The sequence below is a fragment of the Hevea brasiliensis genome, chromosome 16, assembly GCF_030052815.1.
Source record: "Hevea brasiliensis isolate MT/VB/25A 57/8 chromosome 16, ASM3005281v1, whole genome shotgun sequence".
NCBI lineage: Eukaryota > Viridiplantae > Streptophyta > Magnoliopsida > Malpighiales > Euphorbiaceae > Hevea > Hevea brasiliensis.
The window spans coordinates 58,482,297-58,508,796 of NC_079508.1; the positions used below are offsets into that span (position 1 = coordinate 58,482,297).

A 26,500-nucleotide genomic window follows, 5' to 3' on the forward strand; every position below is an offset into this window, starting at 1 on the left:
TTTTATGAATTTTGATGAATTCTATGGATGTGCTCAATCCAAACGTCACCTAAAAATGTTTCCAAAATTTAGAACAATGCTTATTGAGAAAGTAGAAATCTAGTCTAACTGCAATTCTTGAGTGTTTGTTTACTAAAAAAGTAAGAGACGTTGAGAGAGCGGTGAGGGAATTTTCTGGTGCTTTCTCAATTGTTTCACATTTGACTTCTGAGCACTTCTCACATTATTAGTTCAGTACATAAATTAAGGAAAGACTTACCCTTCCTTTTAGGTGGGTTTCGATTGTATATATGGCATTTTGCTTTATACTTTTGACAGATTGCTGTTTATGGCTAAGGCTCTTTGGAGATCTGTTTGTGTGCTGGTTTCTTGCAGGATGGGATGCTTTGTGAGTTTGGTATGGCATGTATTGTTGGCTTAAGAGGAGAGGGAGGTATATTAGGGAGTCCGTCGACTAAAGCGCCTTAAGACTGACACAAGGCTATGACAGACCAAAATGCCTTAGACCTTGGTGTGTTAAGCTTGTCTTTTCCTGCTAGTGGATGTTGTAGTTGGAGAGCGTATTGTATTCATGGTTCGGCAGAAGGCTGAGTTTTTTTTACCGCAGCTCACGTTAGGAAGGTACGCGGCTTTACTTTGCCTATTGCTTCTGTTTTTTCCTCATTCAGTCATTGTGCTAGCTCTAATTTTGGGTGTCCGGCAAAGTTACTATGGTATCTTTAGATCGATTGGTTGCTTGTGGGTTTCAAGATCCCTAGTGATGCTGTCTGGTAGCTTGGGTTATTTTGGTCTCCAACGTGCTAAAGGGTCTTTGGTAGTTTTGCTTTAATGGGCTGGATTTTTCTGGGCTAAGTGTCTCTGTTGGGGTTAGTTATGAACCTTGTTTTCCTGTTTTAAAACTCTAGCACTCTTGTCCGATGGGCTTGGTCATGCAAAGTTTACATATTAAAAAAAAAATAATAAAATAAAAAGCTGGCATAATAAATGCATAATAATTTCCTGGCAGGTTTGTTTTGTCCTTTCAGCATATCAAAGTTTTTCTCCCAAATTTTGTTAGCTTATCATCTTGACTTCTTCAGTTTGATTGCTCTGAAACCCTTTCCAGTTTTCTCATCATTAATATTATTGTGGATAATTTTGATTCTTGGGAAATTTCAGGAGAAAATGAGAACGTAAACCTGAAATTCGATTAATAATTAACACAAAAACTGGATTTTGCAGGATTCCATATAGTGGCCATACGTGGGACTTTGAGATAATTGATAATTGATTAAGTTTAAAAATAAAATCAGTACGAAAATTGGGAATTGACTTTGTTTTTAATTAGTTAGATTTCTTATTATATATCGATAAGCGTAGAGATGCAGAGCTAAGCCACATGCTTGGCCTCACCAAAATACATTGTTCATCAAATTGAACAGACTCCACAAGTAACATAAACATAAATATAACCGAACAACGTAGCTGCAGCCATATATAATAATTAATTATTTCAAGCAAGGATATCCTCTATGTGTTTGCCTTCCAATTTGGATTTCTCAATGTCCTTTAATGCCTTCTCCTTAGCCAATTTCTTAAGCCTGGCTAGCTCAAGGTCCTTGCTCATCTTCCTCCTATACATCTCTGCAAATGTAATTGGCTCCTCTAGCACTGGCTTTACTCCATCTTCGATCTTCAGAGGATAAACTGTTGCTTCTGGTGCTGGGTTCTGGAATGTGGCTATGGATAACCTGCTGCAATTCGAGTTCACCACTGCTTGGTGGTCCGCATTTTTGAATCTCCCATTGCTTAGGTACTGCATCACATTAATAGCAAAACCAGCAACTCCATTGGGTCAAACAGGCAATTGCTCAAGTGTATTGGAACACATTGTTACACGTAGCAATACCATAAACACTAATTTTTTATTTTTTCACTTCATAATTTAATTAGGGAGAGAGAGAAAAGTAAAATGGGAAATAATTGTTGTACTTACGTGACCATGATCTCCAAGATTGACGACAAAGGCACCTTCAACAGGCTGAACAGTGATCCAAGTCTTTCCATCATCCCTGGTAGCCTGGAGACCCCCCACCTGGTCCTGGAGCAAGAGGGTGATGGTTCCTGGATCAGTGTGGCGTTTGAGTCCAAGAGTGAGGTCAGGTTGGGGACATTTTGGATAGAAATTGACTACAACTTTCTGATCCATGTCGACACATGCCTTAGTCAAGGCCTCTTTCTCTAACCCCATGGCTTCTGATAAAACTTCCAGGAGCTTGCAAGCAAGTCCCATTAACTTCTCACTGTACTCCTCAGTCACTCCTCTCCATCCCTCGGGCTTGTCGGGCCATCTTGAATAGTCTCTGGTGCGAAGTGGGTATGAGAAATATGTCACTATTTCACGCCAATCTTGCACTGCCTCTCCCTGCACAAAAACACTACGCTTCAGATTTCTTTTCCTTTTTTTTTTTTAATTTTTTTTGAAAAAAAGCATTTGGATCAAGTTAATCATCTAGGGTCGGAGATTGATTTTCCTTGTATTCCATTATTTAAGCACAGTGAGTACAGTAATTGAAAATGTCTTTTCACTGTTGCATTATCATTATTATTAAATAGTATTGTCAGGGCGGTACAGTACTGAAACATTTAAAGAATTACGTCTCTCTGTCTGTCTGTCTCTCTCTCTCTCTTCCATTATTTAACAGTATCGGTGCATATCGTTCCATGTCTAACTATTTTTTCCCCTAATAGCTTTCATGTCTGTCTACTTCCAAAAAAAAACCAAAGAAAGAAAACAATGCTTTGATGTAATTCTTTTATCAAATTAATTGTGGTAAAAAAAAAAAATCACAAGGAAGAAAGGATATCATATTGTGTAGCAGTATATCAATATAACATAAACCTCAATATGTATGCATGCAAGGAAAGAAGGATTTTTCTACCGCAGAAGAACATTCTAATTTTTATTTCATATAAAATCTTAACAGCATTAGCGAATTATAATCTTAGAAATATGTCAACGACCTAAAGTTCTTAAAATTTGAAATTATTTTCCTCTTTAATACGGTGGAAACTGGGGAATAAAAAATTGTAAGAAAAACCGAAGAGTAAATAATTAGAATTTTTCTTTAAATGGAAATGCAAAATTTATTAGCAAAATATATGAATTTCACAATTCTTACCCCTATATATAAATATAAATATATAATTAATTATAGTTGGAAAATTAACAACGGGCGCATCTACCTGTCAAAGCCATAACTTGAACATCGTCTTTCTGATGAAAACGACATACGTTTAGTATCATGTATGCATGTTCTTGACCCTTTTCGCTGACTAAAGAGTACAGACCATCAAAAAGGCTTAAAAGAAAAGTTAATACCTGTAAATGGCTAGAGACGATGAAGCCACCCTTCTTCCCGCCGGACATGTCAAAACGAAGCTTCTCCTCCGACGGCAAGGCAAAAAACTCCTTAGCAAGAAGAGTCATTTCAGATATAAGCTTAGCATCAACACCATGATCAACGACCTGAAAAATCCCCCAGTCTTCACATGCTTCAACTATTTTCTTGCATATCTCAGCTCTCTTCCCACCAACATCATCTATCCCAGATAATGAAATCACTGGAATTTGGTCGCTGAATTGATTGTAAGCCACTTTTGGACGCTCATCTTCGTCTCGGACGAAGCTTTCCTGCAGGGTTTTCTCCTCAGCGAGGGCTGTAAGAGTCGTAGGAGCCATTGAAAATGGTTAGAAGAGAATGATTTTGTTGGTTGGCGTTTAAGAGAAGAAGGGGAGAGGTAATTCTTTAATTTGTGAATTGTGATTATAGGTAGAAGAGAGGTTGTGTATATATATCATGGGGCTTGGAGACAGCAGGTTAGCGGGGGAGGGTGGAGGAAAATGTGGCAGCTTGCCCAACTACCTCCCTAAGCGCGTGATATGACGTATGAGGTCATTCTTTTATCTGCCAATCTATCTCTCTGTAAGGTAATGGGTTTAATTTTATTTTTATAATTAATCTATTAATATTATAAATAAATTAAAATTTTTATATTGCAGTGATGTGATCAGATATTACAAGAAGACCATATATTCAGTGTTTCTTCTATTAAAAGAAAAAAAAAAAGAATATTCGTGTTCATATCAAGATTAAATAATTAAAAAAATTCATTTTAAAAAGAAAAAAAATTATTTTTCTAGTATTTTTTTTCTATGATTGGAATCCTAGTTCAATTAAGCCAATTCCATTTAATTTTAAAAATTTCTCATTAATGGTTTATCTTATTTTATCTGATAAATTAACAAGAAAATTCAGTTCTTATCGTTGGTTAAAAATTTGACATAAGTATCCATAAAAAAGAAAGAAATAAGTAATAGCTATTTAATTTGTTTTGGAAATTAACATTAATTAAGTAGGTTGTGGATCCTAACAGGGATTCTTCTCAAAGCCATAAGTTTTTAATTCCAATCAATATCTCTTCTACCACCTTATTTAAATATAAGAATATTGTACCATAAATCCAAATATACATATATAAAAGATTGCGTATAATCTAAGCATGAGAGAAACAAATGGAGTAACAATAATAATAGTTTAGGGGTGTAAAGCTTGCACGTACAAGTGGTTGTGGCAATTAATGAATTGTCTTTTATTGCTGCATTTTGGCAATAATTGGCATCACCGATGGATGGCAATTGGTAAATACCCTTAAAAATAAACTCTAACTCAAATTTAATTAATTTTTTAAAATTTAAATTTATTGATTAAAATTTATTATCAACCACTCAATTTATCTCAAACTCAATTATTATTATAACAAAAATATCTGAATTCATTTAATTTTTTATATTTTAAATAATAATCTATCTAAAAATTTGTTTTTTATTAATAATTTATATTTTAAAATTTCATATTTCTATAAAATACTTAAATTTTATTTATTTAAAATAAAATATAAAATTTATAAATATTATTATAAAAAATATATTTTATATTTAATTAAATATTTATATAAATTAGTTTGAATAACGGATACCCAATATGTAAAACTCGAATTCAAACTCGTTCAAGTATTATTTATCAAATTTAAACATGTCCTAAATCTGATTATATAGTACTTAAAATTCATTTTATTAGAGTTCAATCTAATCAAGTACCCGCAAAAATTTAATCCATTGTGATCCATAACAAATGATCATAGATTTGTATATGTTGTATATTAACATTTAATTATAATATTTAAATACTGACTATTGTGACTATTAATTATTCATAATTTCTATTTTTTATGTTGCCAAATGTCTCAATTTAATTATCAATTGATTGAGTAATCACTAAATGCTGGAGAAATCCAACAAGATTAGTATAATTGATAAAGATTTTTTTTAATAAAAGCTTTTTCTCTTATTAATTATGTTTTGAATCAATTAAAAAATAATTTAAATTTATTTATTTTAAATATATTATGTCCATGTAAAAATATACTCTAAAATTATTTTAACCTTCAAGCCAGTCCAGCAAAAGAAGAGATGAATTATGCCAGATAGGCAGCAAGTGGTGATCGACGAGGTAAATAAATTACTGAAAGCAGGAATGATCAGAAATGTCAAATATCCAACATGGGTGGCTAATGTGATTTTGATTAAAAAAACTAATTGTAAATTGCAAATGTATGTTGACTTCACTAATCTCAACAAGGCCTGACCTAAGGATCATTACCCGCTGCCCTTAATAGATCAATGCAGATGTGACCTCATAACATGCTGTTTGTTCATTGGTGGATGCCATTTTAGGATATCACCAAATTAAGATGGATCCAAAGGATGAAGAGAAGACCGCATTCATCACTGATTTGGGGGTATACTGCTACAAGGTGATGCCGTTCAGTCTAAAAAAATGCTGGGGCTACCTATCAGTGCTCAGTAAACAAAATGTTCGAAGAACTAATTGGGAAAACAGTGAAAGTTTATGTTGATGACTTGATCATTAAAAGCAATAGAATGGAAGACCATGCCAGAGATATTGCAGAAGCCTTTGACATCCTCAACAGAGTTGGTATAAATTTAAATATAGAAAAGTGTACTTTCGGGGTCAAGGTCGGCAAGTTTCTAGGATACATGATATCAGAAAGAAGAATTGAAGCAAACCCAAAGAAGATCTGACCTATCATGGACATGCAGCCACCTAAAAGCATCAAAGAGATCCAAAAGTTGAATGGTCGGATAACAGTTTTAGGGTGGTTCATGCCTTGTTTGGCTCGAACATGTTTGCCTTTCTACCAAGCACTAAAAGTAAAGATGCAATTTAAGTGGGGCAAAGAATGTTAAGTAGCTTTTAATGAATTAAAAGCATCAAAGAGATCCAAAAGTTGAATGGTCGGATAACAGTTTTAGGGCGGTTCATGCCTTGTTTAGCTCGAACATGTTTGCCTTTCTACCAAGCACTAAAAGTAAAGATGCAATTTAAGTGGGGCAAAGAATGTTAAGTAGCTTTTAATGAATTAAAAGATTTTTTAACTAACCCACCTCTCATTGACTTGCCCAAGCGGGACAAAATCTTATTTTTGTATCTTGCAGTCACTAAAGAAACAGTGAGTTTCATTAATTTATTATACCGGCTAGGTTTTAAAAGCTACAAAACTCAATTACTTCACAATTTTAAAAAATATTATAATAGTACTTATTTGTTACATTAATATTCAGGTTTTTTTTTATATATATATATAGTTTCAAAATATTAAATAAATATAATTGAACGGTATTTTTTAAAAATATTAAATGAAAATTGAATTTATTGATTAAGAGATTGTTTTATTCTTAAATCAGGTAAAAAATAGCTCTAAACAAAATTAATATTTTAACATATTTTAAAATGTCACAGGAACAAATACTTAAAATATCGAGCATTATAATGACATATCGTGATTTAAGATGAGTTATATGTGTGGACGTCTGCATTTGTTGCTGCTCTAGCCAATTGAGGTGTTTTATTATAGGAGAGGGGCATGTAAAGGAGTCCACCAGTTGACATCGACCCAAGGTTAAGAGAGACTGAAACGCTTTGGATCTCTACGTTTAAGGTCGCCTTCTCCTCCTTAAACGTTGCTATTGGCTGGATTTGTTAGTATTATTAATGTAGATGATTGGGTGATCTGCTTCTGGAAACTAGTAGTTTTCAAGTAATCTTGTTACTGATTTGTTGCTTATGGTCTTCTTCCCCTCTCATCCGCTCCAGCTTTGACTCTAGCAGTTCGGTGGTGCTACAGAGTTATTTTGGTTTGGTTTTGTTTCTTTTGTGCTAGATTATTTAGGGTTTCCAATTTTTAGGTTTGGGAATTTGTATGGTGTTGAGATTTATGGGTTTAATTTGTATTTAAATCTCATGTAATTGACCCAATGGACCATGTTAATGTAATTCTTGCATATTAAAAAAAAATAATTTATATATTTTTCTAAAAACAATATGTATATATATATATATATAAACAAAAATAATTTCATATTAAGATATTGTATTTAAAAGGTTTGATCAACCGCCTAACAAGTCAACGTGATTAAACAACCCCACAGGTAACTAGATTGGTAAAGATTATTTGGTGAGTTAAGTCGAGTCACGTGACTTTCATCACCTAATTAGTGCGGTCCTCCGAGTAGTCGTTCACGTGGCTACCCAACCGGGCCAACTACGCCGAAGCAATATATGGGCGTAGTTGCGTAAATTTTATTTTAGTTTTTTTGCTAAGCATTCTCCCTATTTTCGTTAACAAAAATTTTTAATTTTTAAAGTATTTTACTTTTTTTTTAGTTGATTAATTAACCCTTCATTTCTTATTTTTTAAAATAATGTTAATATTATTAAATTAAAAATCATTAAAATATTTTAATATTCATGATTTTGAAAATAATTTTAATGTTATTAATTAAATTTTTAGTTAAAATATTATATTAACAGCTTTAGCTTTCCATGTATATATATATATATATATATATATATATATATATATATATATATATATATATATATATTGTTTTCATCATCATTCGTTTGTAATCACACACGTATGTATAAAGGAATAACCAGTCTCAAAAATTAAAATTTTAAATAATTAAAAATTTATTAAAAGTTTTTAGTACATAAATAAAAAAGTTTTGGATAAATAGATAACTAAATTAATTAATGAGCATTATATCTAAATTTAAGTGGTTTAATTACTCATTAATAATTCTCATTTAATTAGGGTATTTAATTTAACTATTGAATATAAATATCTATTAATAATTAATAGTAATTAATGTATATCAAAGTGTTTGGTAAAATTTTATCTAGCTATTACTCTTACTATATAAAATGATTAATAAAGTTATATATTATATAATTAATTTTATTATTAAAATAAATATATAATTTTAATTTATTATATTATATTTTTTTATTTTATTATTAAAATAAATAAATAATAATCAAATAATTTTAAAATTAATTATAAAATAATAAAAAGTAATTATTATTAATAAAGAAAAAATTTTATAATTTTATAATAAAAAAGTATTTTTTTTATAATATATAATAACCAGAAAAAAATATTTTAATAAAGTTACGGCAAGCCCAACATGTCATAATTGATGCTGGGTGTATAAATCGGATTAGGAATGCTTAATGTTACTAAAAAATAAAAATAAATAAAAAATAACACTTGCTCATCACATCAGCTAATAGGTGATAAGATCGTGGTTCAAAGGTTATTTTTATAATTACATTTTCATAATTTACATTATAATACTATAATTAGGCATTTTATACAACATATAAATTATGACCTATATGGGCCCTATCTACATGTATTGCTAAGGAGGTGACAACCTTGAATACTTTAGACACTTATGCATATTAGAACTCTAAAATTTCTGTTTAATATTCGTTAGACTTTACCTTCAGTGCCTGCACAAGGAAACAAATCCATCGCGCTAAGCATTGCTGCTTAGTGGTGCAATAATATAATAAGAAAATAAAATACAATAAAAAAAGAAATTGATCAAAATTTGGATACTCTGAAATTTAATCTAATTTCATATAATACTGCTAGTATTAACTATCCTTTGTTCTAATTTATTCATCTTCAGCTGCGCTCAATTCTTTCATAATAATTAAATTTTAATATCGTTCCAATTCATTTCAATTCTTTCTGCTAAATAACTAATTTAATTTATTTTAAATATTCTTACTCATTTATTTAATTGATAATATTTTTAGTTGCTAATTCTTAACTTATTTCAATAAATTTCACTGCCTAAGTAACCTATGACAGGCTGGCTAAACTAGATAACGGGTCATTGGCACTGAACACCGCGGTGCCTCGGGCCGTCATACCATGGGATGTGGAACGTCAACCACGTATACAATCAGAATGGCTAAAGAGCCATGATAACACATAATCAGGTATAAAAGCCATGACATAAAGCCATGAGTACGGGCATAAAGCCATGAATACAAGCATAAAGCCTTTCGCAGTACTGCTAAAATAATACCCTATTGGTATGCCAATCTATCCAATCTGACACACGTGTCTAGGCAATACATGGACACATAAGTACCATTAAGTGTTAATATGTTTTGTTTTATTATTTCATTATTTCATTATAAGCCCCAATAATAATTTATAATATTTCAATTCTATTCCTAGCGGAAATATAAATTTTTAAAATATAATTCTACATAATTTATGCATTCATTATAATTTATACATTCATTTGATCATTTATATGATCACAATTCATATCAATTATTCTTCTATACTATTGTACTCAAAGCACTTTTCCTTTCTACAATAATGAGAATTAATGTCTCATTCATACATTAGCATGATCCATTTATTCATTACACTATTTATATAACTTATTATTTACAATTTAAGTTTTGGTCCTTTGCATTAATATTATTAAGGTTACATATTTCAAATATGTCTTCAAATCCATACAATCTCATTCATGCTCAAATCACATAAGTAAAATTTTCAAATTTTATTAATTTACATAATTTCATAATTTTCATGATATATAAATTAATTACATATGAAAAAGCTAATTTATTAATTTACATCACATTCTTATTAATTACCTGTTCATAATATACATTACAATACAATATCTAAGCATTTTATACAAAATATAAAATATAATCTATATGGGCCCTATCTATATGCATTGCTGAGGAGGTGACAACCTTGAATACTTCAGACACTTCTTCATATTAGAACTCCCAAAATTTCCAGTCAAACGTCCATTGGGTTCTAGCTTCAGTACCTGCGTGAAGGAGACAATCCCATATCGCTAAGCATTGCTGCTTAGTGGTGCAATAATATAACAAGGAAATAATATACAAATAAAGAAAGAACGAAGCATAATTTGAATATTTAAGAATCAATTTAATTTAATACAATGTGTCTAATAATAATTATCTTTTGTTCTAATTTGTTCCGCTTTGGAAGCGTTTAATTCCTAAATTCACAGTGATAATGTACAATACACAGAATTAATAAAAATACTCAGTTTATATTCATATGGCAATAGAAGGTACTTTTAAAATATTTAGTTAAATTATACCTATTTTTGCAACTCTTTTATCATTTTACTTAATAATTTTTATGTGGTTTGGATCATTTCATAATTCTAACTAATTCTTTTGAAGTCTTATTAACTCATTTATTTGATTTTTAATATTTTTAATTACTAATAGTCTTAATTTTTTTCAATAAATTACACTGCCCAAGTAACCTACGACAAAGTCGACTAAAGCGATAACAGTCGTTGTACTGGACACCGCATGATTGCCTCGGGCCGTCATACCATGGGACGCAGAACGTCAACCACGTATGCAGTTAGTATGGCTAAAAAGCCATGATAACACATAATCGGGCATAAAAGCCATGAATGTTGGTATAAAGCCATGAATGCGGGTATAAAGCCATGAATACGAGCACAAAGCCATGAATACAGGCATAAAGCCTTTCGCAGTACTGCTAAAACAATACCCTATTGGCATGCCAAACTATCCAATCTGACACACATGTCTAGGCAATACAAGGGCACATAATATCATTAAATATTAATATATTGTATTTTATGACTTCATTATTTCATGATAAATTTCATAATTTATACATTCATCATAATATTCATACATTCCTTACATCATTCATATTGATCACAATTCATAACAATGGTGTTCATATACCATTGTACTCAAAACGTTCTTCCTTTCCCTTATAAAGAAAACTAATGTTCCATTCATATTTTCATGTGATTCATTTATTCATTACAATATTTATATGGATTCATAACTCATACAAGGTGTTATTATCTTATTTGTAATGGAAACAAAGATCCTAATGTAAACCTCATCCCATTTATACTCAACAATCCATCTAGGTTAATTTTATTTCATATTCAAGTGGTATCACTCATGTTTTATTAGACCTACTAGTAATGGGAATACAAATTTTAACTATATACTCACATAACTTAAATGTTCATTAAGTCATTTAGGTGAATTACTATTTCTATTCCAAGTAATCCATGAATGTTTCATGGATTCCAAATTTCATACCTTAATTTCCTCTACCAATTTAGTTATTATACTTTGTGTCTTTGTATTACTATTCACATTACTATTCACTCAAATTGTTGACTTTTTAATACATAATAAATTTATTGAACCTAAGTTCACCAAGATACCACATTTTGCATTTTATTTTTGTTGGTATTGATTTCCTATACCATTTCAAAGCTTATCATATGTTATTCAAAATTTTCAGATTTCATGCCCTAGGTTTACCATTCCATTAGTCATTTTTGCAGTGGGAATTTGGAAAAATGATCAACATGAAAGTTGTTCTTTATTTTGTCTAGTTGAATTTCTTTTTTTGGATCACTCCATTTGGAGTTTTGTAACTCAAGTTATGGTCATTTTACCATAACTGGCCGGAGTGACCTGTACCCAGATTTTCTGGGCAATTTGGTTCTGCCAGATTTGGTGACCTAAGTTTGGTTGGCAATTTGACTAGGTTATGATCAGAATTTGAATTTTTGTTCTTCATGAAAGTTGTTGGTCTATATCTCATCTTATTTCTGGTAAACTTTCAGGTCAATTGGACCTTTCTACACTGAGTTATGGCCAAATGACCAAACACTGTTCATTTGGTCATTATGCCCAGGCAGACTGCAGGTCACCCGGATTAGGGCAAACTTTTGGTCCACTTGGTTTGGTTTTCTGGGCATGGTTTCTTCACCAAAGTTGTGCCATTATGTGTCTAGTTTCATGTCCAATTGGATTTGCACCAATTGAACCTCTATAATTCAAGTTATTGCTGCCCAAACCTACTGGACTCATGCCTAGTCCTGCAGGTCACCAAGGGCAGCCCATTCACTCAATTTCCTCATGTCACTCATTTCTAGACCAGAAATGGGCCTCCACCTTATTAATTTCTACATGTAACTTCATTAAATCAAAGCATGCTTAATCATTTTTCCTCTAAAATTTCTAGCTCATGCAATATAAATGTTACTAGAATGAATAGTGCACTCGATTACAATCGATTATCTGAAATAGGGTGCAAAAATAATCACCATAATTTATAGAAACAAGATTTCAAGACCATATTTTCCAGAAATCAACCTTCATATGTTTAACTCAATCTCCAATTGGAATCACATCAAAATCAGATCGGAAATTGCAGAACTAACTAAAAAGGTGCAACCTGTCCAGAATCCAGTACATGCAGGATAGTAGTAAGAAAATGCAAAAATATCAACTAGCAGCTACCACAATTAGCTCTTGGCCATAACTACAAGGTTTTAGAGCATTCAATAAGCGTTTCAAGGACTCAAGAATCACATCATTTCGAGTTTTGTGGCTCTAGTTATGATTTATTGAAGGTGGCTGTCCTGTTGCAGGAAATCAGCAGAACAGAGTCCAAATCTGAGCACTAAAATGTTTTGTCCTCAAACCCTAACCTAACATTAGAATCAGGTATGCCATAAAACTACAAAGTTTTAGAACATTCCTTATGGTTTCTTTTGACATAAAAATCACCCTGATCTGAGATCCCTAACTCTAGTTATGAATTTTTAAAATTTATTGTTCAAGCATATACTGTACAGATTCCAGATTTTCACTCATCTATAATTTCCTATGGCACCTGGTTGTAGGATTTACTAATTTCTTTCATAAAACACAGAAATAACTATAAGTTAAAGCACTAACCTTTGTGTGTGTCAACCCAAGCTTGAAGAAAAATCTTTCTCTCCTTTTCTTTTGCTGCCTTAGGCTTGTTTTAGTTGCAAGGAGCAATTTTTGTGAAATCAACAAGTGATTTTATGGTGTGTTTACAAGGAACTTTTAGAGAGAAGTAAAAGCATCCATGGAGAATAGAGAGGGAGAGAGTTTCGGCTGGTTGAAGAAGAAGGGCAGCAGATTGTTGTTTTTCATTTTAACTCATTTTATCCCTTTTTAATTAGTTTATAAGGTGTGTGTTACAATATGATTGGTAGAGGACTTTTAATGACACAATAATGATGCCATAATTTATATTTTATTTTATTTTTTTTTCTACTCATTTTCAATTAAATTTTTAACAATATTTATTTATATTTTAGATCATAATAATTATTTACTTAATTGGACAAGTCGGTCAAAAATCACCTCTGAAGGTGAAATGACCAAAATGCCCTCCGTTTGGCTTAACAGACTAAAATTATCTGTATCGATTGAAAAAAAAATTTAAGCATTTCTTTGGCATTCTAATGCCATAAGAACCTCAATGATCCTTCTCTGGAGTCCCAAAAATTATTTTATAATTTTTTCCCCGAGTCTAGGGCTCCTAGTTGCGAGAACTGCAACTTCTCACTAGGTTACCCATCGCTAGGGCACCGGCTCATTTAACTTGGTTGTATTTTATTTCTAAAATTTTTCCTAAATTTTTATTATTAATATTTGAGTTATTTATGACTCCTCACTCTAGTCTAATTATTTTTCCAGACGTTCTAGCTGTCCGAACCGACACCGGTCATCGGAACAGTAGAATGAATGGAATTGCTACAGTGAGGGTGTTACATGGTATTTTGGGGTTGCTATTCATTGCACTATTCAAGTCAAAATATTGACTTTTTCAAGCTTAACAAGTATGTTAATTCTAATTACACCCACACACCACATTTTTGAGAGTTAAGTTTGTTGGCATTGATTGTCATTTCAATTTCTAAGCCTCCGAAGAAAAATTGAAAATTTTTAGTTTTGAATCACTGTTTTCTACTGTTCTATTGGTTTAGTTACTATAGAAATTTAACTAAGTGTCATTCATCAAAGTTATTTTTTTATTGTGTCTACTTTATTTTCCTTTTCGAATCACTCAATTTGGAGTTTTATAGCCCAAGTTATGCTTATTTTTCTAAGGCTGGCTAGATTGGTAACAACCCAGAAATTCTGGAAAATTTCTGGTTCTGGCAGTTTTGGTGACCCAATTTTGGGTGACAATTCGACTTGGTTATGGGTAGAATTTGGATTTGTATTCTTCATGAAAGTTGTAGTACTATGTCATAGTTTTCTAATGGTTCAAAAATCAGGTCATTTAGACCTTTCTACACCAAGTTATGGCCGTTCATTTGATCATTTCTGCACAGTGGCAGTGTACCTAATCCGAGTTTGACCTAATTTTTAACTAACTTAAAGTCATTTTCAGGGTAATGTTTCTACACAAAAATTATGGCATTATGTGTCTAATTTCATCTCCAATTGACCTCACACCAACTGGAGTAACAGAATTGCAGTTTTGGTCCTCTAAGTGGACCAAGGTCTAGCTGTCCAGAATTGGACCCTTACTAATTTGAATTCATTTTCACTTCTCACCATTCTAACACACTCTAAATGGCCCCAATTGATCATTTTGAGTCTCAATTAGGTCAATTTGGTCAATTTCAAAAACTCCTAAATTTTCTCCCAATTTCCCTAAATCAAGAACCCTAATTTTTTTCTTGATTCAATTCATACAATTAAAGTGTATAAACATAATCTACACACTTATTCAAGCTCATTTCTACTTCTAATTTCATCAAATCCATCAAATTAAATTTCCCCCTAAAGTGAACGAAATTCCCTAAACTCCCCATATAATGGGTTTTGTTTCATTTTTCTTCAAATTCTACTTTATTTCAAGTGTATATGCATAAATTTAAAGAGAGATTAAGTGTTTTATAATTAACATCTTTGTTGGATCTTTGGACTCCTTGATTCCTCAATTTCTTCTTCCTTTTTGATTCTCAATATGCTTGCCAAGATTCAAGAACAAGGTTTATGTAAGAAATTTATGGGATTGATGAGGGAAATTCAAGCTTTAAAAGCTTGAAATTATATGGCTATGGAGGTTTTTAGTGAGAGAAGGGAGGGAGAGAGGCTCACAGCTGAATGGAAGAGAAGATGACCAAATTTCCTTTTTAATTTTGTTTTTATCCTTTATTTTGACTTAGTCAAATAATTAATGAAATGGTAATCTATTTATGGAGTCATGCTTATGTCATGGGGAGTGATGTCATAATTCTTATTTTAATTTCTTTTCTTTTCCTTTTTTTTCCATAACTTCTTCAATTTAAATCTATATTTCGAAATTTTAATTTCTCACATTTTATTGGACGGTTAGGCCAACAGTCACCTCTAAGGGTGAATTGACCATTTTGTCCCTCGCCCGTCTGATCCGGTTTACTAATAATTATGTATTTCTTCTGAAACCCTGATATAATTGTTTGACCTACTTCTCAACTCTTTTATGTGATTTTCTCATTTTCACTAGCTTCGCAGTAATTCTTAGGACTGCGGTGTCATAATTTCCCGTACGAAATTAGGGTTATAATTGACCTCGCAGTCATTTTCCCGTACGGTCACCCATCGCTGTGACCCCCGACTCATTTAACATTTTATGCTCTATTTTTCTTATTTGTATTTAACCTTCTGGTAATCACTATTAATTTTTAATCAAGGCTTTTCTAGGTGACTTAAATATAGTTCTAAGCCTCTTAATTGTCCGAACCAACACTGATCACCGAAACAGTAATATATATATAGAACTATGCATGTAAGGGTGTTATAATTCTTCCCCCCTTAAAATAAATTTTATCTCAAAATTTACCTGAGGTTAATCTCTGAACAGCTGTGGGTGCTGTCTCCTCATATCTTCCTCACGTTCTTAAGTAGCTTTCTGGCTTGAATGATGGTTCCACAGCACTTTCACTAATGGTATTTGCTTGTTCCTTAGCTGCTTCACCTCATATGCCAGAATCTCAATAGGTTCTTCCTCATAAGTGAGGTATGAATTCACCTCAATCTCTTCTACTGGCAGCATATGAGTATACCTCCTCAACATGGACACATAGAAGACATTATGTATCTTCTCTAGCTCTGGAGGTAGTGCCAATCTGTATGCTAAGGATCCCACTCTTTCCAAAACCTCATAAGGTCCAATAAAGCGAGGACTCAGTTTTCCCTTTCTGTCAAATCTCACAATCCTTTTCCAAGGAGAAACTTTGAGGAATACCTTGTCACCCACTGTATACTTAATGTCTCTTCTTTTCAAATCAACATAGGACTTTTGCCGGTCTGATGCAGCCTTTAGTCTGTCTCTGATTAGCTTAATCTTCTTCTCTATCTGTTGAACAATCTCTGGGCCTATCAGCTTCCTTTCACCTACTTCATCCCAACACAAAGGAGTTCTACACTTCCTACCATACAGAGCTTCATATGGAGGCATCCCAATGCTTGATTGGTAGCTATTGTTGTAAGCAAACTCAATCAAAAGCAAGTGTGTATCCCAACTACCTTCAAATTCTATCACACAAGCCCGTAGCATATCCTCCAAGATCTGAATTACCCTCTCAGACTGGCTATCTTTCTATGGGTGGAATGTCATACTAAAGTTCAATCTAGTTCCTATGGCTCTTTGAAGACTACCCCAGAATCTAGAAGTGAACCTTAGATCTCTATCTGACACAATCGACACTGGCACTCCATGCAATCTCACAGTCTCATCAATATACAACTTAGCCAATTTGTCCAGACTGTAATCCATCATTACTGGTAGAAAGTGAGAGAATTTAGTTAATCTGTCCACTATAACCCATACAACATCATGACTCTTCTGTGTTCACGGAAGTCCCATCATAAAATCTATTTTTATCCTTTTCCATTTCTACTCAGGCACTGGCAATGGATGTAGCAAACCAGCTGGCACTTGATGCTCTGCCTTCACTTGTTGACAAGTTAGGCATTTAGACACGTACTCAGCTATGTCCTTCTTTATCCCATTCCACCAATAATGTTCTTTTACCCCTATGTACATCTTAGTGCCACCAGGGTGCTTAGCAATGAATCATGTGCTTCATTTATAATGATTTGTCTAAATTCAACATCATTAGGAATGCACATTCTGCTCTGGTGTAGCAATAACCCATCATCATTCATAGCAAATTCAAATTTCTTGCCATCTTGAGCTTCTTTCATTAATTTCTGATATTTTTCATCAGTTTGTGCAGCTTTTTTAATCTGATCAATCAATACTGGTTTTACTGGCCATGCAACTGTCATTTGCCCCTCATCATCAACCTCTAAGTTAGCATGTAGTGCTTTTAACTCATGTACCATGGACAAGGGAGAAACCTTCAAACTAGCCATGGTTTTATGACTCAGAGCATCGACAACCACATTAGCTTTCCCTGGCTGGTAGTCTATCAGAGAATCATAGTCTTTAATCAGTTCTAACCACCTCCTCTGTCTTAAATTCAACTCTTTCTGGGTGTTCAAGTACTTCAAGTTCTTGTGATCTATGTGGATATAATACTTCTCCCTATACAGATTGATGTCTCAAGATCTTCAGAGCGAATATAATAGCTGCAAGCTCCAAGTTATGTGTCGGGTAGTTTCTCTCATGTGGTTTCAGCTGGCGTGATGCATAAACAATGACATTTCGATCTTGCATCAGTACACAGCCTAACCCATTGTGAGAAGCATCGCTATAAACTGTATATTCTTTACCCGGTGTAGGTAAAATCAGGACTAGAGCATCAGTCAGATATCTCTTCAACTCATCAAAACTCTACTTGCATTTATTAGTCCATTGAAATTTCACATCTTTTTGGAGCAGTTTGGTCAGTGGAGATGCCAACATGGAAAATCCCTTCACAAACCAACCAGGCCCAATCTCCATCCTCGGATAGCTCAGAATCTGACGCTGAAGCCCATTATCCATTTTACCTAGCTCAAAATATCCAGTCCTCTCACCCTACCTACAGCCTAAACACTATCCCTATTTCTCTGGTCCCGTTACATATCCTACCCAGTAAATATGAGCAGCCCATAAATGTTATTGGATTTCTTGACACTGGAGCTCATAAGAGTATGATGAACCCAACCATACTCCCTCCAAAATATTGGGTCCCGCACACGGAGTATTTCAACGCAACAGATGGGAATATTTTTAAAACCAACCTGATTACCAAACAAACCATTGGTATTCAGTTCTTTCCAACCTGCATCCTTTGGACTAAAATCATTGGATCGACCTCCTTGATAAAGACTTGTTGATTGGGTTTGATTTATATCAACAAGCAAAACATTTAAAGATTCTACCAAAGGGTTTGAAATACAAAAGATACTTCCAACCTTTCACCTCTGTTCCTAAACTGTATTCATTAGCAGATGCCTCAATGGAGTTCCAAGAACACAAGGAACTTCTCTTGAAGTCCTGCGTAGATTCTCATGCACAGTTTCACCACCATCACCCTCTGTGGAAAAATTCAGAGTTCTTTGTCCATCAACCATTCAAATTGAATGAAGACGTAAACCCCACTAAGGCCTCACACCCGGGAATGAATCTAGCAGATCTGGTTTTAGCTAAAGAAGAATGTAAGTAGTTACTTTAACATGGCCTAATAGAACCCACATCCTCTCCATGGGCTTGTCAAGCCTTTTATGTGAAAAAACGTTCTGAAAGGCTAAGGGGCAAAAAGAGGCTCATAATTGACTCTAAACCTCTTAATCATTTTTTATAAGATGACAAATTTTCACTACCCAAGCCTGAAGCCCTGTTTACCCAGCTTCATGAAGCCCACATATTCTCAAAGTTTGACCTCAAAGCTGGATTTTGGCAACTGGGCATCCAACCTGCGGATAGGCCCAAAACTGCATTCTGTATTCCCACGGCCCAATACCAATGGACCATCCTCCCTTTCGGCCTAAAGACAACTCCTTCTATTTTTTAGAAAGCCATGACAAAGATATTTGAGCCCATACCCCACAGTGCCCTCATTTACATCGATGACATCTTACTGTTCTCAAAAGATGTCACAGCTCACAAAGCACTTTTGACCACTTTTCAATCCATAGTGGAGTCTTATGGCATAATGCTGTCTGAAAAGAAGAGTTTTTGGCACAATCTAATATTGATTTCCTTAGGATGCAATTTAAAGATGGCAGGTATCAGCCAGGGCCCCATATTGCAGAAGAATTGGTAAAGTTTCCTGACAGAGACTTATTAACAAAGCAAATACAACAATTCCTAGGCATTATCAATTACATCAAGAAGTTTATTCCTCATGTTGCCACACACACCTGCAAACTTTCAAAGATGTTCAAGAAAACTACACCTCCTTGGGGAAAAGAACAGACAGAGGCAGTCAAAGCCCTTAAAGTAATGGCTTCAAATTTACCACCTCTAAAGATTCTCAGTACAAGACATCGCACACTCCAAACTGATGCCAGTGACACCCACTAGGGTGCTGTCTTTATCGAAGAGGTCCAAGGAGAAAAATACATCTGTGGCCATGCCATCGGTGATTTCCTAGACTCCCAAAAACATTGTCACTCGGTGTATAAAGAAATCGTAGCTGTCAAAAATGGTATCAAGAAGTTCAAGTTTCATCTCATTGGACATTATTTCACTGTAATCATGGACAACTCATCTTTCCCAAAGATTCTGGATTTCAAGAACAAATCACTCCCCGAGCCACAACTATTAAGATTAAAGGGCTGGTTTGCCAAGTATAAATTTACTGTCCAACACATAAAAGGAAAGCACAATTTAATCTCAGACCTCCTTTCTAGACCCAGAGAACTTCACCTCTTCAGATCTCATTTTACATTTCCATTAATCCTAACGGCTTCTTTCTCCTCTCCAAATACCCTTGGTTTCCTTATTCCCACACTAGATAACTTCCCACCAGGCTGCTCTCCCAATAAACCCATTCCAAAATAGCTCAATTAAGGATCATTTATTCCACTACTTGAGTGCAAAAAATACTCTGAGGGGATTACTCCTTTCTTCCTCTCTCTTCATCCCTGACAATCCCTTTTTTAATTTGTTTCAGCATCCACCCTAACAGGGATCTTATTTTCAAGGAACTGTGGCTCCTATGGTGTATGATCACTCTATACTCTATGGGTATAGAGTTTCCTCTCCTAGCACTTTACCAATATACACTCAACAATACAAACAGAACTCTCCTGTTCAGGTTCCTTGAATAGTTCAAGCCCATCTTCGCATGGCAGTATAGCCTCAAACGGCTCATAGAGGTCCATGGAATTAAAGAAAGGCCCATCAAGACTTGGCCTACTATCAAAACCCTGTTTATCATGCATAGGCCCTTTTTCAGAAGGCTTGATGGACTCCTCTGGTCTCAAAATTCTAAATATGAGTGGAGAACGTATGATGGTTCAATCATGGAAAAAGATGCTATGGGACCTCTAAGAAAACAGCTGGTTGATCATCTCTGCGAGATAAATAATTACCAGCATTTGACTCTTTCTCATGTGAACTGCATATCCCTTGGACCCATCCAATCCCTTGAAAATGAACCAATAAATTAATCTAATCCAATCTGGCAGGATTCCCAAGATCCAATGGACATTGAAGTCCGTGAATCTATCGAGAATGCTGACCCATCTTCTCCCACATAATATGAACAATGGCCCAAGGACTTTTTTGGAATTGATGACTTAGATGATTCTGACTACCAGACTCTCAACCTGTCAATAACTCCATGATTAAAGTTAAAGCTTGTCGGTCATGTTATTATGTAATAAGTGTATCATTGTGTGTTTTATTTAAGAGTGTCAATAGCAGGTTGCTACCCGGTTGCCTATAAAAGTTAGAGTCTCCCAGTCTATATAAGGAGATTCTCAGTTCAGTTTGTAATCAAGTTTTTCCAAGTTTTCCTCTAAGAAATAAAAAACCCTCTGTTCTTCAATGGCTTTCTAATTCCCCCTTCTTCTCCTGAAAACCCTAGAATGTGTATTATACCTATGTAACCAGAGATACGTATGCTCTACACTTGCCTCGTCAGAGGACCTTGTGTATCAAAAATGTCTTTGTTATGATATTTGATGCGACGGTCCCGTTATCATACGTATAAAGTTACAAAAGGGCACAGTCAGAGAGTACCTATGGAAAGAGAATAGGCATAGCATGAGTAATTTATACGTATGGTAAGGGCTTCCGGCCTCATTTTGGTATGATTGGGAGCCCACGTCTTCCATGTAGACTGAGGATAAGTCTTACTACTCTAAAATGCAAGTGAGAATACCCTTCTTGTCTCCATTTGGAAATCAAAGGATGAGGGATTTCAAAAGTAACATATTATTCAGTAGAAGAGCTTTGTAGATAACATTCATCACAACAGCTAATAGGTGATAAGAACGTGATTCAAAGGTTATTTTTATCAAATAAAAAAAATACACTTCAGTTCATAGGCAATCTAATTTTATAATTAATATAATATGCAGTTAATACGCTAATATAAGTTGGTAGCTATTCTTTTAATGATTTATCAACCGTTTAATTATTTGGATGGATATTAGCTGTCATTTGCATTCATCAACTAAATCAAATATTTTTTAAATAAATTAATAAAAAAATGAAATAATTATTTTTAGGAGAACTAAATAAATTCAAAATTAAATTTTGAATTAAATAAGTTTTTTCACTTTTTAATTAAGTATATAATAAAATATTATTTTTTCCTAATTTTTAAATGTTACAAATTATTTATTATTTTAAATTAAAATAAAAACTTTTGTGATAAATAAAAACTATTTAATATTTAAATTATTATTTTTAAATATTTTATTATTAAAAATAAATAAAATAATATTTTAATTTTTTTATTTAAAAAAAATCTATTTGACATTAATTAGAAAGTTTTGTTCTTATTTAGTTTGAAAATTAATTTTGACATTTATTAAAAATACAAGAAACTTATAAGAACTTGAAATTTTTGAAAAAGATCTAAGATTGCGTTCACTCCATTTTTCTTGTATAACTATCAGAGTTCTAATTAAGAGATGAACTATCAAGAGAAAGTCTAAAAATAGCGAATAAAGCCCTAATTAGAAGAGGGATGGAAAAAACTTATTATATATATATATATATTAAATTTGAGAGACTCAAGATGAACTCTCCTCTCTGTCTCTAATTAAAAAAAAGAAAGAAAGAAAGAAAGAATGAGTGATTAAAAAAAATGATTTGCACAAGAAATCAAATATTAAAGGGAGACAAGGTTCAAAATGCAGTGACAGCGAGAATCTTGTTGAATAAAGAAGTACCATGAAAATCTTATCAAATCAATTTGATTATAATTATACAGTCCATTATTTAGGCTGTTCACACTGAGGTACAGTCCCCACTCTACTGGATCTGAGTTGTACTCTCCACTCCCAACTAATCCATGGGAACAGAAACATGTGCATGCCCTGTTTTATTTTCATGCCCATTAAACTAAAGAGTAAATTAACTTATTTTTATTTCATTTAAAATGGACTTTTTTTAATTAAATTTAAAAAAAAAATTAAATTCTTCCCTTCTGAATACGAGAATTGACTTTGAATTATTACAATATTTTAGTTTCCACACACCAAATATTTTTGAAGATAAAATCAGCATTCCACTCTGTAAGTGGCTAAAGCACAAATGTTAATATGAGAATTTCTTTAACGCTTGACGCGGTCTCCAGTCTGGCAGCTTTGGCCTTCCAAGAGACCTAAACCTCCCGTCCTTGCCAAGCAACCTTCTGTTCTCTCGCTATAAATTCTCCTCTCATCTTCTTCATTTCGCATTCAAGCTTGGTTTCTTATATCTTCTTCTTCTTCTCCTTTTTTCCTATCTACGTACGTTACATATTTATATGGCATTTTCGAGATACACCGTTACTGCTTCACTTCTTCTTGTCTCTCTTCTGCTCCTCCATCTTGCAGAAGCTCAAGAAAAGGTATTACTAATACATCTCCACACTTACATTAATGTTTACTTTTGTTTCCTGGATCGAAAACAAAGCCTGAAAAGAAAGAAAATATGGTTAATTTGTAGATTAGCATCAATGGAGCAAATGAGCCTGCACATGCCCCTTCAAGCCAGACCATAGGTATATGTAATTTTCATGAGACCATTTCCCACTCTATAAATATAGCTCTTTCTCTTGATTCTTCTTTGTATTCTTAAAAACGTTTATATATATAGATTGTGGAGTGGCATGCGAGGGAAGGTGCAAAATGTCAAAAAGGCTCCGTCTGTGCCAAAGGGCTTGTGGGAGCTGCTGCGCCAAGTGCAAATGTGTGCCTCCCGGGACTTATGGCAACCTTGAGTTCTGTCCTTGCTATGCTAACCTTACCACTCGTAAACAAGTTCGCAAATGTCCTTGAACCACATCTAATGGGTGCTTTTCGGGCAGTAATTGCTAGTCACTACCAAGGACAAAACTAATATGCCCTGCAATTCTTCTATTCTTTGCTTCTGTCTGTGTTGTGAAATAAATTAATATTATTGGTTGTACTATGATTTTCTTTTCTTTAATGTTAAATTAATAATAAAGAGATGATGCTATCTCACTTCATTTTCATGATAGCTGGCCTTTGATGTCTTTTAAATCAAGAAGTATCTAAGTGTTGCTTTATTTTTTTTTCATGCAGTCTCGCAGTGCCATGTAATAAGATTTTTCTATACTAGACAAATTTTCGATCTTAGCAGGCAGTGAAAATTGGTCCATATTACTAGAGGGTTTAAATTGCTTAATTCTTGTTTAAGTACTAAATTATATCATATTGTCATTTTGAGAATAAATTGGAAAAGGTTGTAAAAATTGAGATTAAAAAATTTAGAACTTTGCCTATTATATTAAAAATGGAGAAGTCATTTTTTTTTGTAAAAAAAATATTTCACCATGTGGGTGCAGAATTCTCTATATTTTTCTTTTTTGCATTTATTATTATAAAATTTCTTCGATCAATTTATGCACACTAAATTTAAATTTTTTCCTAAGTGATTTTATTAAAAGTATACTCTATTATATGAGCTCCATCTTAAATTTCACTTAGATAAATAGAAATTAAATGATAAGTCTCTGAATTTTGGATTAAATTAATTAATGAAACTATACATAAATAAGGGGAAAATAAAGTTTTAGAAAGATTAGCGTTAGTCTAGTCTAACTTAATATATTGATTGAATGTATATCATTCACTTAATAAACTTAGGTTGAGTTTTTACTTTTTTTAATCATCTACTAAAAAATAAAAAGACAAGTATGTAGATATTAAATTATCAATTGCAGTGTGTGAATCGCTTATTTAAAAAAAGTATTGCACTATGCAAGTCACTCGAGACAGAGAGAATGAGCCATTACAAAACTTAGAATCAGAATGGCACAAAAGATTAATCAAGTCATACAGAAACAACATTATCCATATAAGAATCTACGTGGAACACTGGCCATTGAAACTTGCTAGTTTCACTTTTCGTTCATTAATTGTGTTTCTTGTTTCTCATATTCTACACATTTGTGATTAATGATTTTGAGAAATTAAAACATATTTCAGTGCACTAAAAATGGCACCTTCCACTTACAAAATTTTAGTTATTCTTTAAATAAGAAGTGTATGCTTTATGCATATGTGAGAGGAGAAGCAAGAGGAGAAGCATGTGTTTCAAAAGCATTGAATAATCTCTAAAAAATTTTATAACCTTAATGGAATTTCCACCATCATCAAAATCTTCATCACAAATCCTTCTTTCTATGAAGAGAAACCATATTGATTTCAGTTGGGCTTCATCCTTTGCTCTTGAATTAGGAGAGAAAAGTGAATATATATAGGAGATTTACATTTGATAAATGCCTTCTGAAGTGACTTTTTGGAATCGAAAATTTATCAAAAAAATTAACATCATTTGAATTAAATGAGAAAAAATATAGCAGATTTACATTTTTTTGGAGGGGAAAAATAAACTTTCAACAGAAAGGATTAAAGCAATACATCGTCTGATACCAAGAGCTGGAGGAAATTCTTCCTATTTCGATCCAAACTGACTCTTGGTCAGAGAAATAAAAAGAATATATATATATATAATTTCTCCTTGAGTGCATCTATAAGGGCACAGTTAAATTGTAATAAATTATATATTAATTCATTTTAATTTTAAGTGCTTGAGTTATTTTAGTTAAGTCACTGATCCAACTCAATCACTTATACTCACCCTTTCATTTCTATTATTTTCAACGTGGGATATATATATTCTCAACAGGAACGTAAGCAGGTCATGGTCTTAGAAACAGCTACCAGAACTTACGTGCGATAACTCAGTATAGCATTGAGAAGAGGGCTCAGGTCGGGTGGCTGCCATTTTGTGAGACTCTTTTGCATGGATTCTGCTTCATTGAGAAGGTGGAATGACAAGGAGATGATGGGTCTGTCTCTAAAATGTAATTAACTCATTTCTGGACGATCATCACAACTCTCTCCAATGCGGGATAGTCTGTCCGCCAAACAAAGCTTTGGATAAGGATAGCCAGAGATGATTTAAAAAAAAGCACCGGAATTAATATTTAAGGCCTTAGGGTTAATGGGCTTTAGTTGCAGATAGAGTTAGGATTAGTGTATTGGGCCAATTATCAAACCCATACAAGAAAAGATAAAAAATGAAAAAAAAATATATAAAAAATGTTAATTAAAAAAAAGTGAAATTATTTTTTACAATTTTTTTAAATTTATGTAAAAATATTTATACGTATCTAATATAAATATATATATTATTAATTTAATATAAAAATTAAATAATAAAAATTATTTTTATAAAAGATATTTTTTAAAAAATTATTTTTATAAAAATAATTTTTTCTATATATAAATTATTTTCAGTGAAATAAATAAAGTTGATGTAAATATAAAATTTTTAATTTATTTTTTTATTCAGTAAATTTAAAGTTGTTAATGATAAAAAAAATAAAATTTTGAAGACTAATTAGAAAAGGGAAAAAAAAGTTAATGAAAGTTAATTTTATCAGTTTATAATTTTTTTTAAAAAAATTATTGCTGGGTATTTAACAAAAGATGCTTTATTTGTTAAAAAAAAAAAAGTTCCGGCAATAATAACATGATTATTATTATTATTATTATTATTATTATTATTATTATTATTATTATCCAAAGTTTCAAACTAA

At 32.7% G+C, this 26,500-nt stretch overlaps 2 protein-coding genes across 2 annotated transcripts; one reads left to right on the top strand and one right to left on the bottom strand.

Annotated features, from left to right (window-relative positions):
• Positions 1 to 1,312: 1,312 nt before the first annotated feature.
• Positions 1,313 to 3,914, bottom strand: LOC110642838 (naringenin,2-oxoglutarate 3-dioxygenase). The gene is made up of 3 exons (XM_021795014.2): positions 3,362 to 3,914; positions 1,976 to 2,404; positions 1,313 to 1,795 (listed from the first exon to the last, which is right to left on the bottom strand). The coding sequence occupies exons 1-3, from the start codon at positions 3,719 to 3,721 to the stop codon at positions 1,493 to 1,495; spliced, it is 1,092 nt and encodes a 363-aa protein (XP_021650706.2). The 5' UTR covers positions 3,722 to 3,914; the 3' UTR covers positions 1,313 to 1,492.
• Positions 3,915 to 23,050: 19,136 nt separating this feature from the next.
• LOC110655855 (snakin-2) lies at positions 23,051 to 23,905 on the top strand. Its single transcript, XM_021812320.2, has 3 exons — positions 23,051 to 23,278; positions 23,377 to 23,431; positions 23,527 to 23,905. The coding sequence occupies exons 1-3, from the start codon at positions 23,195 to 23,197 to the stop codon at positions 23,706 to 23,708; spliced, it is 321 nt and encodes a 106-aa protein (XP_021668012.2). The 5' UTR covers positions 23,051 to 23,194; the 3' UTR covers positions 23,709 to 23,905.
• The last annotated feature ends 2,595 nt before the right edge of the window (positions 23,906 to 26,500 follow it).

Excerpts from the sequence above, each read along its gene's own strand:
- LOC110655855 (XM_021812320.2), top strand. The coding sequence starts at position 23,195 with ATGGCATTTTCGAGATACACCGTTACTGCTTCACTTCTTCTTGTCTCT. Across the intron at positions 23,279-23,376 it reads TTGCAGAAGCTCAAGAAAAG|ATTAGCATCAATGGAGCAAA; the intron begins GTATTACTAATA and ends GTTAATTTGTAG. Across the intron at positions 23,432-23,526 it reads CCCTTCAAGCCAGACCATAG|ATTGTGGAGTGGCATGCGAG; the intron begins GTATATGTAATT and ends TTATATATATAG.
- LOC110642838 (XM_021795014.2), bottom strand. The coding sequence starts at position 3,721 with ATGGCTCCTACGACTCTTACAGCCCTCGCTGAGGAGAAAACCCTGCAG. Across the intron at positions 2,405-3,361 it reads TCGTCTCTAGCCATTTACAG|GGAGAGGCAGTGCAAGATTG; the intron begins GTATTAACTTTT and ends GTTTTTGTGCAG. Across the intron at positions 1,796-1,975 it reads ATCTTGGAGATCATGGTCAC|TACCTAAGCAATGGGAGATT; the intron begins GTAAGTACAACA and ends AATGTGATGCAG.